Below are 16,766 nucleotides of genomic sequence, written 5' to 3' on the forward strand. Positions count from 1 at the left end.
ATCCTACTTAAAACCTGACTTGGAGTTTCCCTTTTCCTCTGTGTATAACAAGCTAAACCTGACAAACAAAAAACGCCAATCCTAAACGTAACAAAAGCACACCATACAACTAAAAACTGTGAAGAACAAGAATACAGAATAATTAGTAGAATACTAATACACCCATAGATTAAATATCCTCTACTTACCCATTTTAAACTTGTCTGGCTATCAAGCTACCTTAAAAGCAGGTGAAGATTACAAAGGATATAGATCAACGAGTTTCTGAAGCATGTCTGCAGAGGAGATGAAAAACTGATGCATGGCCAGAATTATTTTTAGCAGCTGGTTGTTTTGACATGCATTTCCTTCTAAATCTAAAAAACAAAAAGGATTATTCATATTGAAATCTTGCTATACCTTCATAAACAATTTTCAACAGGCTTTCTCAGAATCCTAATTCTAATCAGGTCTATTCACGTATGCTATTTCAAAGATAGCAGCAACTCACTAATTTAGGGAGTGCATACTTTTTCTGGTGAGAGCCATATAACAACTACTATATTTCACTGCTGCTGTGTTTGGAAGACCCTTAAAAAAAAGGAAAAAAAGGGCAAACAAAAAAGCATATGTCTCAAAAGTAATCAGAACCAGAATACCCGGATAATTATACATGATGATCTAAGCCCAGCAATGCACTTAAAATCGTAGCTTTAGGCATATGAATATAAACTTGAAAACAAATCGTTGAACTGCAGAGCAAAATAGTTCAGTTACTGATCCATCTCAGCCAGCCATTGGTATGACTACAGTTAGCAAACAGAACAGCAATATTCTCAATTGTTTGTGAGCCTTTTTGTACTGATGACACACAACACCAGAGTGCACACACAGCATAGGATCACAGATGTGCATAGATGCACATGGAATGAGATACAACATATGCTAGAAACCCTGTTAGAGGTTAACCTGTGCACACTCCCTGTCCTGGACTTAAATGTACTGCACATCAACTTGAGCTATGCAGTACAGAGATTTCAGCAGAAGGACTTAAGACTACATCTGAGTTTTTCCGTATGTCAAAAAGATGAAGGACAAGAAATGTAGCATAACACTTTAAAAAGTTTCCATTACTGAAACAAACAGTAGTGAAAGTGTTTGTAAATATTAACTGACAATGCTCTCCCACAGCCAGGCATAAGAGAACCGAAGTAGCTTGAATGGTAATTTGACACCCTTTCAAATACAAAAGAAAATTTATCTTCCCGAATAATTTTAAATAGATTAACCTCTATGGGAATAAATGTAGTTCTCTCTTTAAAAAGCAGCAGCAGGAACAAGATAGAGAAGCAAAGCACAATACAGCAAAATGGAAGAGGGATGTGAAACAGCAGATTTCCAGCATATGAAATGACATCTACTGCTAGGGAAGGCAGGGAAAAGGCGCTTTAACTTGCACATCACCAAAATGGAACTTGAAACAGCCCATTTGCAAAACAAGATAATCCACACTAGTTACTGGGTAACAATTTCCATGCCCTTCTACAGGAAAACACCAAATGTATCTACCTTCAGTAGTATGTGCAAAGGAAAAGTCTGCCTGTTCTACTGCCCCATGAATGAGAGCAGGAGCATGAAACAGACCCCAAGTAACAGGAAGTTCTTGATCTGCCTTTTGACTTATGCTATAAGTTCTGTTTTACAGCATGAACCTAAGTTTATGTGTTCCTTGTTTGTGATCACACAAAATTTCATTCCTTACTGAAAGAATCCTTCTGAGATATAAACTGCCTAGGTATTACAGCATGAGCTCTGAGGGCAAACCAGCAAGTTACTCAGCTAGAGAAGCGGGAAATTTGAAGAGGGAGGCTGGAATATTAAGAATAAATACTTAACCAGGCCTTTAGTATTTGGCATTTTGTACCCTTTGAGTGTCTTCATGAAGAGTAAAATTATTTTAGGCATTGCACACAGAGGCCTGTATCAGTTTTCTCCCTTTGGCAAAACTTGGTGTTCTGCCAGAGGCTCCATCCACTACCTCCTGTTTAATCAGGAAAACAGTTCAGTATATGCTTAACTTGGAAGCCAAATGGATATGTGCACACATACTCTTAAGAACATACAGCTTCCTGTAAGTGCTCAATATAGACCATTTCCAGACAACAAAGACAAAAAATAACACTCTCTCTCCCGTAGCACTTTCATTTTGTGCAAAATCCTCTGCTGTGACATAACACAGGTATCACTTGGCCACAGGTTCCCATTTGAATTTTTGTTTTCTAGAAGGTCTCTCTTCCATTTAGCTTTATCATGTCACAAAGGTACAGAGAAAAACAGTATGTTCTGCCTACTATGAGTACTTAATCCAACACATTTATGGTGTTTTCCTGCATAATGCAAGTGTATTTATGCTTCACCACATCCAGACCTAATTATCTTGCAACACAGATACACTTCATTACGATGGCATGCAACTATTTTGCACACATTAAAGCAATACGAAGTTTGGGTCTATCTGTTCTCTCATCCAAGAAAAAGGCATGCCTTCACAAAAAACACCCATTGTATTTGTGGTGGCTTAAAAAACAAAATAAACACTCTGCAAAAATAAATTTAAATGTTCCCAGTACAGTTGAGCACTGAACAGAAACCTGCATGAACTGTACCAGCACACAATTTACAATGGTAAAGCATCTTGCACAAATGGTGGAGCCAGCAAGAGGGCTGGCCTGACTGTGCTGCAATTGTGCCTCTGCAGCACTCTCCTGAACCCACAGCAGTTGGTTTAAAACTCCTTTTCATTTCCGTTTGTATACCTGCTTCTAACCACACAGCCTACTGAGCAAAACCACCGAGTGAACACTAACTAAAGTGCAATGGGTGTGTTTCAGTTAGTCAATTTACATGAAAGAAAGCTGAAAATTACTGCAAAAGCCTTAGCTTTGTCTCACTGCAGCAAAATACAAATAACCAACTAGTTATTTGTTGCATGTTTTTCTCCTGTAAATTCCCTTTTTGTATTAAGATTTTTAATAAATATACTCTGAAACAAAAAAATAAAGCAGAAGTTGAATATACGTTTCCAGCATTTAACTCCATAAGTGAAAGCACAATGACAGTTAATGATTAGTATTTTACGATCCATGTAGTAGCACAAAGCCACTAAAAACTACAATTACAAAAGTTCCATTTCTTATGTGAGACTCAGAACACACAAGGGTAAGAACCCTCTAATTTAGGCCCATCAGCCACTCTATTGCATGATCCAATGAGTGACTCCTCGTAATCTGTGATTTAGAAATAGCTTAAGTATCTCTAGGTCCTTGAATGCTTTAGAGAAACAAATTGCTCAAAAGTCCGTAAGCAAGGCTTTAAGAGCAAACTCCCTGCTTTTCACCAGGTCCTGATGGCCACGAGCCTGTGGTAAATATCTTTAACAGAAATAATCTGTTCAGCAGAGATCACTGTACTGAGACCTTCCCTCTGATGCACGAAGGCAATGATAAGGCAGCAGTAAGAATGCCAAGGATGTCTTAACCAAACGGAATTTGTAGGAAAGAAAAGCTAGCTTTTCTAGGTCTAAGAGGCCCTTATTTCATAAGCACCATCTTCATTTCATAAGCAGGTTCCAACTGTATCACCTAGAGTACAATTTGAAATGAATCAGAAGTGAATCACAGAGCACTGACATCACATGATCAGTGACTAAGCTACGAAGAACACGAATAACTTCTTGTAAACTCCCTTAAGTCTTTCAGTGGTTATCAAAATGCAGAAAACAATGCAGTGCAAGAAAGTATCAAGCAATTGCCAGAAGATAAGTGCAAAGCTGAAAGTCGTGGGTTGCTATTCTGACATGCCACATAGAAGTCTTCAAGACTTCTGCATTTTTTTTCTAGTAGTTTAAAGAACACAGCGTGAGGATGGTGCTATAAATGTCTGCAAAGATTGTTAAGTCAACCTGCCATCTGAAAACTGAACTTATGTTCTTGAAGGTCTCAAGGTTTCAAAGACCTTGAGAAATCACACAGACATGTAAGAAATATGCAGATACATGTGGGAGTACATGGTAGGGTTTAGTGACTGAAATGAAATAGCCAGAAGTCAATGCATCTGCCCCACATGTGAGATGCAGTACTGCAAGAAAACTTTAAAATGGCTAGAAGCAACCAAAACTAAATAAAATAGTTCATAAGTATTTTACAGATACTCCCTGGAAATTCCCTTTACAAACAGGAAACAGTCTGTTCCCCTTCATCTTAAAACTTAAGCAACCCATAGTAGCCTACTTACTCCATGCTTACTACTTCTGTGTTGGAATTTGATACCCTGTAACAGAGCTAGTCCTTTAACTACCTTCATTAAACTGAAGGTAGAATTTGGCCAGAATCAGATTCATAAGAAGCCACCATTCTCCAAATCAGTTATGACACCGTCATTGAGGGTCAGCAAGCAGATTTAACTTAAACTAATTTTTTAATGACAGCTGAATGCTCAGTTGATGGCACATATCAGGGCTAGGAGCCAATATATTGTATTCTGCTGCTCCAATACAGAAACAGCTTTCTCAAAATCTCACTTCAGAACCAGTTTAATTTGTTCTCAAAATTCTACAGTAATGAGGACTTCACAGCTTTTGTAGGTGACTAATTCCAGTGCTTGACTTTCTCTATCATTTAAGAGTTCTCCCTTCGGTCTAATCAAATATTTCAGGCAACTTGGGCTGCTTAAGCCTAGACTCCAGCAGACAGAAAAAAAATTTCTTTTCCTTATCAATATATTTTCTCTGTTTAAGGGTTGCACCCCTCATCTCTATTCTGAGCTAAGAAACATCAAATTTGTCCTTTTTTTATTCCTCAGAGGCAAGGTTTTCTAGCTCTCTGGTCAACTTTGATGTTGTTTTCTGAACCCTTTGTAGCTCACACCATTAAGAGGAAAAACTGAATATAGTACTACAGAGGATATCTTAGCACCAGAGTTAGAATATTATTAATACCCCTTGCATAATATCTTTCTATACACCTACATTTTAATGTAAGCAAATGTATAATGTATATACAGAAAATATGAAAGTACACACATCCCTCCATGTGCACAGAGTTTCTGCAGTGATACAATATCATTATTGTAATTAATACCATTTTCAGTTTTAAAGTCCCTCTTCACAATGAGATCCTTTTCTGCAGAAATGCTGTATTTGAAGGACTTCACCATACCATTTTTACAGCTGATTACTCTAAGTAGAACTTTGTACTCATCCTTAGTGATTTTTTTCTTTGTTTCAAATCATTAAGTACTTAATATCTTTTAGAAATAATATAACTTAATAAGAATGTTCTTGCAAAGGTGACAGTAATAAGGTAATAGAATGCTTTTTTTAGTTTTAGCTGCAGCAGAAAGCTGGTGGAATATTGAGCTTTCCAGCTTCCATTTAATTCTGTACAGGATGATGGAATTCCCCCTCATGCCACAAGAGTTACATGATGTTTATCAGACAACATCAAAAAGCTCAGGGAATTGCACCAAAGTTTTGGATTCATTTGTGTCTTTTTAAATTGGCTTATTGCCCATACATGTCTGCAACTATTGAGTTTTACATACATTTATTTACACAAGTAATCAATCTTAGGAAGAAATGCTCAAAAACTAAACTTAGAAGAAATCAGTATTTTCCTGAGAGGAAAAACTCCACTACTTTGTGATCAATCCTGCACCAACAGCTCTATAAACAAAACAAGTTAACAAAAATGTTAGAAGCAACGCCATAAAGTTGGTGTTTCTTCAAGTCTATTCCATTTTAACTCCCTACAGAATAGAGGAGGGGGGAACCCACTCCTGCTCCTCCAAGTACTCATAAACAATGCAGATATATCCAAGACAAAATGGGGATAATATGTATCCAAAAAGAATAATGAGACTGTTTTCTGTGAGGGTAGGGAACATTAGGGGAGAGAAATCTCCAGGGGAAATCATTACCCTCTCTCAGAAACAGCTTTTGGAAAGCTACATCTTGCAGAAAGAGCTCTAGGTGGGTAATTCTTTGAAATGAAAACAAGGAGATAAAAGCTCTTGTCAAAGGGAAATGGGATGATTTTCCGAAATTAAAATGTACTTTGAGAGAAACCAAAAGCAATGTGGGTGGAAAGCATTCCATTAGCCTTGGAAATTCAGATGAGGTACACAGAAGAAGACAAAAAGTTTGCACACACGGATGCACACGACACATCCTTCTACAGCATATTTAAAATATTGATTTTAGCAAATTTAGATGCAAACTTTTAAATAAAATAGTCTTTTTCTCCAAAGCCTACAAAACATAATTTGAGTACTCAAGACTTTTTCCAAAGCTTTAAGTCATGATGCTGGAGCCATGTGAATTTTTTGAGCTGCAGGCAACTCCTGAATAATTCAAGTGTAATGCTTGGCAACACAGCTGTGCCAGCACAGGCACTGATGGATAGCAGAAAAACAGACTCCCAGAACAGAACCAGAACTGCTGAGGCCAGTGTCCCTGTGTGACCACCGAGCCCAGATGTGTGCTTAACCCTTACACTGCAGTGCTCTACAACAAGCTTCCCTCTGAGGGCATGACTGATGCTGGGCAGTCAGTCACCACATGCAAGGAAGCAGGAAGCCTGTCCCACCAAAGGGTCAAACTGCAACACACTAGCAGACACCAAGCTGCTGGCCTCTCAGGGGCTTGAAGGAGCTGCAGATCCCTTGGATCCCACTTCCTGACCTTGATTTTCATTAGTGCTGCATGCTCTAGCTCTAATATTCCTCACTGACCATTTCACTCACATACCTAAGCTTCCTAGTTCAGGCATTAACTTCTAGGTATACTTCTGGAACTGGTGTTTACAGGCTATGGCAAATCAAGCCCCAAGGCAGCAGCTGGGGATGCCTTCTCACACTGCCCCAGCAGCAAGGAGGCTGCACAGACAGCCCGAACAGCTGACCCCAGCTGACCAATGGATATTTTGTGTCATACCATGTAATGCTTAGCATTTAAAAACATGCTGCAACTTTGTCAGGGCGGCTGTTGCTTGGGAACTGTCTGGGTATCAGCTGGCTGGTGATGGGCAATTAGAATGTTTTGCACTGCTGAATAATAGTTATACTGATTTTTCCTGAAGTTATACTGAGATGCATGAAGATAGAATTTGCAGTCATATCCCAGTAGTAAATATAAGTAAATAAGAGACTGCATTATAAAGAAGAAAGTCTGTTTTCTTCATTCTGTTTTATTGCTTACTTCTTGGCTTTGGAAAATTATATTGAAAAAGTGAAGTCAAATTTGCTAAATAGAACTCTGTAATATAAGTATAAAGAAATCTAAAAGTTCCTTTTCTTTGGGAAAATTTTTTCACAGACATCAGGTTAAAAAAGAAATCATTTTCATTTTGGTACAACCACAATTAACTTTAATAGTTAGCTAAACAGCACTTAGAATTCTCCAGAGCAGTAACTACTTTTCTCTTCCCACAATGTCATGCATTCTACAGAGCAGTAATGACTCTTCTGTTCCCACAATGTCATTAATTGATCATTAACATAGTTTCTGTTGCCAAGCAATAGTAAGGTTTCTGCACTGTATTTGACCAAATAGTGCTCAGATTACTTAACACACAATGATCAACAGCATTTTCTCACAGAACAGCATCGTGGATAAAACTTAACCACTTTGGGGGAACTGGAGACCTCAACATTCAGCTCAGGCGTCAACAGAAGGGATAGAACCCTGCAAGTTTGTGCAGCATGAGAAAAAACCAGGTGATTGTTCAGGCAAACCCAAGAGGAAAAAAGCAAATGGTAATAGTTGCATTCTGTGGGTGTATGCACACCTTGAAAGAATTTATTGCCTTTGAATCAGAATTCTATGTAAGAATTTGTTATATAGTAAATTTGATAAATAGATAAACACAGTAATTGAACTGTGACTGTTTTAGTAGTTAATTGTATGCTTGAACTGGACTGGAAGAACGTATTTCTGTTCAAAACAGAGTGAGTTTTTCCAGACAACTGATATGGGAAAAACGGGATAGTTTTCATTTTTTTCTGTATTTTAGAGGAGAAAATGCCTACAGCTCTAAAGAGGGAACTCTAACTTGCCTGGTTTTTTGTTTGTAAGATGGATGCAATATATATCTGACTCTCAAAGAATTCCTAAGTCTCAATATATTTTTTACATTATATTGACATGAGCAATATAAAGACATTATCAGTTCACATAACTACACAACTCAATAATGTAGTTATTTATTTTTCCAGAAAATGTGAACCATGATTACCTTTTAGGTAGCTTACACCTAAGAGGCCACCAGCACCTTTGTGAGATTTTTTGGTTTCTATCAAAACACTTCTGTGGCATCTTTCATCCAAATAAGTCTGAATGTAGTTTCCAGTGTTTCTAAGGTTTGCTTACAAACATGTCACTTTATCAGACATTGAGGCAACAAGCTAGTTTAGGACAGATAAACACTGCAGAACAACTTCACATCACAACCTACTCCTAGACCCAGCTTTCTATGACTTTTATGACTATTAGAAGTTGCAAATTGCACTAGGTTCACATCAACCCTATTAAGAACATTGCTAATCTTTGAAGTTGTAATTTTCCACTTCCTTTAAGTCCTCCATGGGTTAAAACTGACATGTATGTATAAACAAGTAGCTCCATTGCAAACAGTTTATCATGGATGAGATTTTACATGGAATTATGCTACCTGGTCTCAGAAATATTTTTGTTGCTTTTCTAAAGCCCTTTACTTACGCCTCTTTTAAAGAAACCAAACACAGGGACACTGCACTGTGACATGCATTTGAAGATGATACTTCTTGATCTCTTTTTAACTGAAGTGTCTGAGTTGTAGTATAAGCATAGGTCATCCATGTGCTACAGTAAACATACTTCCAGCACTCAAATGTAAGAGGCAAAGAGTAAGATCTTGTACTCAGAGGTTAAGGACAAAAACTCCTTCATAACAATAACATCTTGAGCTCTTACAGAATTCTCAGCTTTTAAATGATCCTCAGATTTTTTTAGCAAGACGTATTTGGATAAACGATGGCTTTCAAGTGCACTCTTGGAATTGTTTGTTAGGTAATTCCAGGTAACATTTCAAGACTTTACTACAGACAAAAGAAGGAGATATCAAATTGGCACTATGTTGAAGACACCTGTTGTCCTGATTGCAATAGAGTCTTTAAACACCTGTAAAAACAATTTAAACAAATATTCTGTGTGGGCAAGGAGAAGGCTCTCTGACCCTACATGGCTTCTAAGCTTGAATGCATGTTAAAATAGCACACTGGATCTTTGAAAGGTATGTTTGTTTAAAAAACAGGCACCCTTAAACTTTACCCTAGATTAAAAAAGTAGATTTAGAAGATAAAAATAGACGTTGTCGAAGAAAACAAACAGGGACCTCTTTCCATGCACTAACATATTGTGAAGTTACAAAACAAAAGTAATTTCTAGATTAGAAATTGACTTCAAAACACATATTCAGAATTTCAAGTTCACAGTAGCATGAAGATACCCTAGGGTATAATGATAAATGTCACGAACATTTAGCAGATATAAAATTAACATACTAGGTATCCAGTGAAGGGAACACTGCTAATACACTTTTCCTCTCTGATCTGTAACACTTTCTGAACTAAATATATGTTATTCATTTATGTAGTGTCACAAAGATTGCTATAGGAACTAGACATAAAAGTGTGGCTGTGCTACTAAGCAGATGCTTCCTGTGTTCCACTGACCTGCCAGCAAACTAGACCTAACTCTGCTGGCTTCAACAACAAAGCTGATGGACTTAAATACCTTCACAACTAGCAACAAAATAAAAGTCAAAGCCATACTGACTTTCAGAGAACTGTCTGCCAGTCAAAAGTACATTTTCTGTGGCATTTCATGTGCTACATAATGGGGAAAAAATGGATGCAGGGGGTTAAACTCACTGTTTATTGTGAAATTCCACTCCAGAATCACAGTCACTAATGAAGATTTCCTCCAGAATAAATTATCTCCCTCTTGAAGCTGTCATATTCTGGGCCAAGATCTATTAACTACTTCTTTGCTTCCCTGAACTTACAAATTAAGCCATTTTGTTGCCAATGGAAAATCTACTTTTAATTATCTCTTTATGAGCTTTTTGTTCAGGATTAGTAGCGAAGTTAGATTCAGTGCAACCTCTCTGATGTAGAGGTTGCACTGAATCTAACCTTTCTGCAGCTACTGTCTTTTCTAGTTTTTAAAATCATTTTACCCTACCTCCTGCTCTTCCTCTCCATGCACTCTCTCCCTTCCTTTCTTTCTTCCTTCTTTCCTTTCTTTCTCTTTTCCTCCCCTTCTTTTCTAGGCAATCAGGTGTGATGCATTTATTTGTGCTCTACAATTCTTGTCTATCCAGATCATAGCAGTAACACCATCCTGTAGCTACTTATCATGTTGGAAGGTCTTCTGAGACACATTTTGGAACATGTTTTGAATCACTCTCCTGTATAACCAAATATCTTCTCTTAAAACTGGTGAGAGTGGTTTCAAGTCTCCACAGATCTTCTCCTAAGAAAGGACCAATATTCCTTTCTAAGACACTTCCAACATTCAATCTCTCATCATGCCATTTTTTCCCAAACTTCTGCCTTCACTTACATCCTTGCTTTTTTGTTGCCTTTACTTTTGGCAATTCATTTGCAGGATGATTCATCTTCATCATCCTGATTCAAATTTCCATGGAACTTGAAGAAACCTCTACTTTTAGCATCTCCTCATCATGCTGTTGAATAAACACTGGTATGATGTACTCTTTCAGATGTAGTGACCACCTACATGACTTCAAATTACCTCTTAAGCCCCTCATTGTTTCTGTCACTAAGGCACACGCCTGCCATTCATCAGTCCAAGCTAAAGAAGAACAAGTTTGAGAGAGGTGAAAGAGCACACATACTAATCACCCCAAAGCAGGATTTTAAGTTAACTGCACTGACTAAGCTTTTGGATTAACTTGGCTTTCCTAACAAAGTCTTTCCTCTTGGAACTCCTTTATAATACTGCAGCAAAGTTGTCACACTTTTAACTTCAATTTAGCATATTCCCATCCTCCTTTCCTCTCCCAAATCATGTTGTAAGATGAACTACAACAATCAGTACAACAAGAATCAATACAAACTTGCAGTCTGTGTTCTCCACAGCTCTAAGTATGTACTGATACTTAATACCTTCTTGGTTAGACCTTCTTGTGATATTCTCTGCATATACATTAAAAGGCTGCCAACTTCTCCTTACACACCATTGTTGATCGCAGCCTCTCTTACACACTGTTTGCTTTCTCCAAACTTCTATAATTGAGTCCAGGAGTATAAACCCAGATGCATCTACTACTGAGGAATTGTATTTGTACACATAGCATGTGTAGCAAGTGCAGTATAATGCTAACAAGATGCAGTACATATTCTGAAGCATGATACATCATCATCACTATCTACTGCCTCTTGTTCTCCTTAAGACTAGACAGCAAATAAACCAATGGCCTTTTTCAGAAAGTAAACATCAAATGTACAATGTCTTGGGAGGGATTCTGTACTTTAAACATTTAAATAAAACTTACTCAAATCACAATAATGACTTTATAGAATAATTTACAAAATATTATAGGTCAGCATATCCAAGACTGAAGATAAAATCTCAGCCTAAACAGAACTACCAGCATAGAGGTTAGAAGATTTCAGTATATCCATATATGCATGGAAAGAAATTTGCTCAATCATTCAGATTCCTTGTAATCATTCTGCAGTTATGCTTTTTTCCCACCATTTTGCTCCTTGCCCCCAACCCTCTTCAAAATCTCAGATTAAAGACTTTTTATCTCTTCCTTTATTGGCACAATAATGTGAATGAATTTTGCACTGGTTTTGCTGATAGAACAAGAGCCTTCTTTAATGAACTTTATTATGCAAGTTACCTAGTGTTGTAGCAGTTGTATTTTTATTTAAATATCTTAATGGGAATTTCCAACATAGCATAAGAACATGCATAATTTCATGGAAGTGTATAAATACAGACACTACTATGAATTGTCCAATTAAGGGTCTAAGCCTCTGCAGCACACAACGGGATTTCAGCAGTCCTTAGTGAGTTACAATGATGTTTGCTGATGCACTACAATTCACCTTGCTCGACTTATGTACAGCTTGTCAGGGGTCAGGAAAACCCTACCTAGTGGATTACAGTAAATTTTCTAGCTGAAGTGTGAAACCCTTAAGAAAGATTCACACGCATGTGTTGCTGAACTGCAAAGGTACTTTTCTTCATTACCTCAGTCCTTTTAATATACTGATGCTCAGCAATTTGAGAACATCTAAGCATGTCTGTATTGCTATACAGAGTATTACCCAAAAATAATCTCCTACTCAGGGTTTCACCTGCACTACTTTAAATCAATCACTTTAATAACTATACTATAATTTTATAATGTTACATTTATATTACTGTTTTTTCATTAAATTGTGGAGATATTAATATTGGTCAAGTAGTCACAATATTACAGCTACCTGAAAGTCTTATGCTTTAGATATCTTATCCCCTTCCTACTGAACTGAAACTTATTTATATATATCAATCAACATTTGTTGAGGAATTAGGGCTTTACAGAAGTTCAGTGTCTTCACAATAATGAATTGGAGAAGAAAAGAAGCAAAAAAGAGACAAGACTTTACTGACAATTACATGTTTCACCAGCTTTTCTCAGACATGCATTTCTCTGCTCATGCTGATTAGAAGGCTTTAAAGCTAAAAAAACCCTCGTTTTAAACAAATGTGAAAGATTAGTCATTGTTTACACAGTATTTATGCACTGTACCAGTAGATCAGCACGATGTGTTACTATTTAACTATATAGATAATTATTTTAGAGCTGAGTGGGTGTTCAAGTACATTTATCTTCTAAGGACTACTTCTGAAACTAAGACTTTCCCACATATACTTTGGGAGTAGTTCAAAGCCCTGAAAGACTCAGCATTAACAAACAGATGTGCTACTTATAAGCAAATTATTCAGAATCACTTTAAGTGTCTTCAGTAATAACATTTTAATAATATTGAATATAAACACATTTACTAATGAAAAAGCTGGAAAGGGAAACTAGGGGTACACAGCTCAGGCAATGGTTACACTTACCCATACTTCAATTCTTATTGTAAAAAGACAAGTAGATAACAGACACATTTTAAAAATGCAGTTGTGATTTCTGTTTGGACTCTTTCCTCTTATAAAGAAACAACTTGAAATCTATACTGATAATGCAAAAATCAATCCAGTGTTATCTCACCTAGCTTAAAAATAGCCCTTCTTGTTTAAAAATGTTTAATATGAACATGTTGCTCACACGCATTATGAGAATGTTATTGTAATATACAAAAATATAATGATTACTTGCTGAAGTTTACCAAATTGGTACTTAACAAAAGTACTCTCAGAAGTGTAGATGATTGGAATTTGTCCGGTTCCCTCAAGAACAAGCAGTAGTTACTCTACTCTCTCAGCATATATTACACACTCTGCATAAACACATCCATCAACTAACAATACAATCACCTGTAGCACAGACAATTCTCAGTTAACACCATTCTACTTCACCAATAAATGTATTTAATTCCCTACTAGGAAACACAGCTGACTAACATAGACACAGAAACAAATTAATTAGACTCTAAAAACCTCCAGGCACTCACCAAAAGACTGAATGCAGGTTTCAAGAAGGTCTTCCAAAGTGGCTCCTTTGGCTAGGTGCCCCAAGGGCACCATCATGACCTGAGTATGGTTTGAGAGGCTGTGACAGTGGCTGGTCTGCTGCAGCTCCAGCGCTGATTCAGAGGCAGTGCTGCATGCTTGTGCAGGCTGCCTAGGAGAAAGCACAATAGTGAAGTAAATACAAGATAGAGTGGCAAATTTTACATTGCACGGGAAAGGAGGAAAGATTTAAAGGACAATTAACTCTTTCTAGTTGGGTTGCTGAAATACATAACCCTCCCACTTGATATGTACACCAAACGGACTGCTCAGTAAGTGACTTTTTTCCGCTAAATGTGAGTTGCAGAGCACATGGTCACAGAGCTCCCTGAATGATCTGTCAGGATTATCAGCAGTCTTGTCTGTTTGTTGGAGAGTATGCAATAACCTACCATCAGATGTCCACCAAAAGTAAAGGAGCAAAAAACTATTAAACACACTGGAAAACACCTGACTAGCTTTATTAATTTAATCTGAGAAGTCACTGTTAAGTAAACAAAATATCAGCACAACCTAATAGTGGAGTATTTCACAACCAAAACAATTATATTAATTTGCATCTATTCAATACTATTATTTCCGAGGTTGCTTTAAAATAGTATACATGAGCAAACAAATGTATTTAATAGCAATGGTAAATAAGACCAAAATAAAGCACATATCTAATTTTACTCTTGTGTTTTACTCGTATAATACCTTTTACTGCAAGAACATGCATGTTTATGGATAATAATAAAGGCTATTCATTGCTTGCACACAAGTTCATATTTCTGTATCAAATAGCAAATTGGAACAATATTGTATTAATGAAAAGTGATTTAATATATTTGCCTGCAAATACCAGGAACCACTGGAAGATCTCACTTGAGAGTATAACCATACAGCTTGCAAAATAACAACAAGCACTGCCATTTCATTGAAACTTGAGTTTATTTCAGGGACTCCTGAAATTTCAGGGATCCTCTGGGTTTATTTCAGACACTCCACAGCCTTCCTACACAAGTGACTCCAGTGTCTTTAAGGTGCTATCACATAACTTTTCTTGGAACACTATGCAAGACTCTAATAGTCCCAGGAAGAAAAGGCATAGAATTTCCTCCAGTGTGTTTTACATAGAGATAGTGGAAATAAATTCACAGATATCCCTGAATAGGCACTCCTGCATGAAGTTAAAAAAATGCATGCCTTATGAAGAAAGACAAGACCCTACCTCATCCCTGTGAGAGTCCAGCCCCATCCTTACCTTTCCATCTCACTTGAATGCTGGGGAAGCCACAAAACTGACCACAGTGTCATTTACAACCCAACACTGATCCCAGCCTCCATAATTTCAAATTCAGGAAAATACACACCTGACCCTTCAGAGACAATACTCATCACTGAGCTCCTACGTAGTTAGGCTGACAGTAGCTGACACACAAATATTCTCTACCCTTCCCCCTTTTTCTCAATTTCCCTCTTAGCTTTGTGATCTGACTTCCTGTTCTCATATAAAAAGAACAAGGGCCTGATCAGCTTTCAGTGTTTTCTTTTTACAAGCTTAAGCCCCTCTCCTAGCTTTATTCCTAGTTTTATTCGTGCCTCTTCAACATAGGGCAGAGCATCCCAGCAAGCAGCAAAAAAGTAAGAGTTAAAGCAGAAGATATTTCGAGTTAAGGCAGAAGATATTTCAGGCTTTGACAACACCCAGGAAAAAACCTGAAGTTTCCACACCTGAAAGCAGTTTACAGTTACATTGTGGCCGACTTGGCCATGCCGGACAGGCAAAGCTCAGCCGGCACCTCTGGTTATTCCTTAGAACAGATCCTCTCGCAGCAGCCACCCGACATGACAAACAGACGAAAGGGGGACTGAGGTGCAGCGGGGGGACGCCTGCCCTGCATTTCCACTGTACACCCTTGGCGGTGGGGCGGACATCACAAATAAGTGACCATGCCAGGCTGACTGACCCCGGAGCAGGTGCCGCCTGCCCGGCGGGCCGGTGCCAGCCGCGTTCCCGGCCGCCTGCCCCGGCCGCGCCGCGCCGCAGGTAACCGAGCCCGGGCGGCGCTCAGCCGGCACCGTAACGTGAGGCTCCTCCACCCGCGCTGACCCGCCTGCTCGGCCACACCGGCATCCCAAAGGGTGAAACAAAATCCTCCTCCGCATACTGCCTCCCGCGCTTCTTTCCCCTCCCTGTCCCGCTCGGGAGGACCCGGCCGGCCCCGCAGTGCCACCCCGGTGCCCCACGGAAGCCCCCGCTCGCCCCACCGCCCCGGCGGGCACCGCACGCACTCAGGCGTGACACCGACCCCGACGCCCTCCGCCGCGGGAAGCGGAGCGACGGGGTAAAAGCAGCACGGCAAACTCACTGGTTTTCTCTCCTCTTGCCTAAAGTCCCCATGCCGGTCCCAGCGGCAGCTCCGCCGCCCGGCAGGCTCTGCCGGCAGCGCAGGGAGCGGGGCTGCGCGGGGCGGAGGAGGCCGGGCGGAGCGGCGCGGCCCCCAGCATCGCCTCCTCCCTCCCGCCTCGCCGCGCTCCCGCTCCCGTCTCGCCTCGGGAGGAGTCTGAAACCGATTCAAGTAGGGCAGCGACGGCGGCGGCCGCCACCCGTGACGAGCGGTGGCGGAGATCTTATCGGCAGGAGGAAGTACTGAGCTGGGGCTGCTCTTCTCTGAAGCCGCCGGCTTTACTAGGTACCCGCACGCGCTCGCACCGCTCAGCTCTGAAGCCGCCACAACTTTTTTCCACGGCGCCACCTCGGCTCGGCCCGGCTCGGCCCGGCAGGGCAGGAGCTGCCCTCCCCTCCGCTCCCCTCCCCGCTCCCAGAGCAGGCTGCTCCGAGCCGCCGGGCTCCCGCGTGCCTGGGCCCGGGCGCGGCTGCAGCGAGGGGCGATGCCGGCCCGGCCCCTCCGCCGCCGGCCCCGGTGTGCGGGCGGGGGGCCCGGCTCGGGCCCGGCTCACCGCGAGGGGCCCGGCTCATGCAGCTCGCCCGTGGGACTGCGGCTGGCCC

The 16,766-nt window shown here is 39.9% G+C and overlaps 1 protein-coding gene across 1 annotated transcript in view; it reads right to left on the reverse strand.

Annotated features, from left to right (window-relative positions):
• The window catches only part of RASGRP1 (RAS guanyl releasing protein 1), a 37,958-nt gene extending 21,663 nt beyond the window's left edge, over positions 1-16,295 (reverse strand). Inside the window, exons 1-3 of the mRNA XM_064714218.1 lie at positions 16,126-16,295; positions 13,717-13,886; positions 251-356 (exon numbers count right to left, since the gene is read on the reverse strand). Of these exons, the coding sequence (XP_064570288.1) occupies positions 251-356; positions 13,717-13,886; positions 16,126-16,157 (308 nt within the window). The 5' untranslated portion in view covers positions 16,158-16,295. The remainder of the gene's footprint in view (positions 1-250; positions 357-13,716; positions 13,887-16,125) is intronic.
• Positions 16,296-16,766: the final 471 nt, after the last annotated feature.

This window comes from Zonotrichia leucophrys, chromosome 5 (genome assembly GCF_028769735.1).
Source record: "Zonotrichia leucophrys gambelii isolate GWCS_2022_RI chromosome 5, RI_Zleu_2.0, whole genome shotgun sequence".
In the NCBI taxonomy this organism is placed as follows: Eukaryota; Metazoa; Chordata; class Aves; order Passeriformes; family Passerellidae; genus Zonotrichia; species Zonotrichia leucophrys.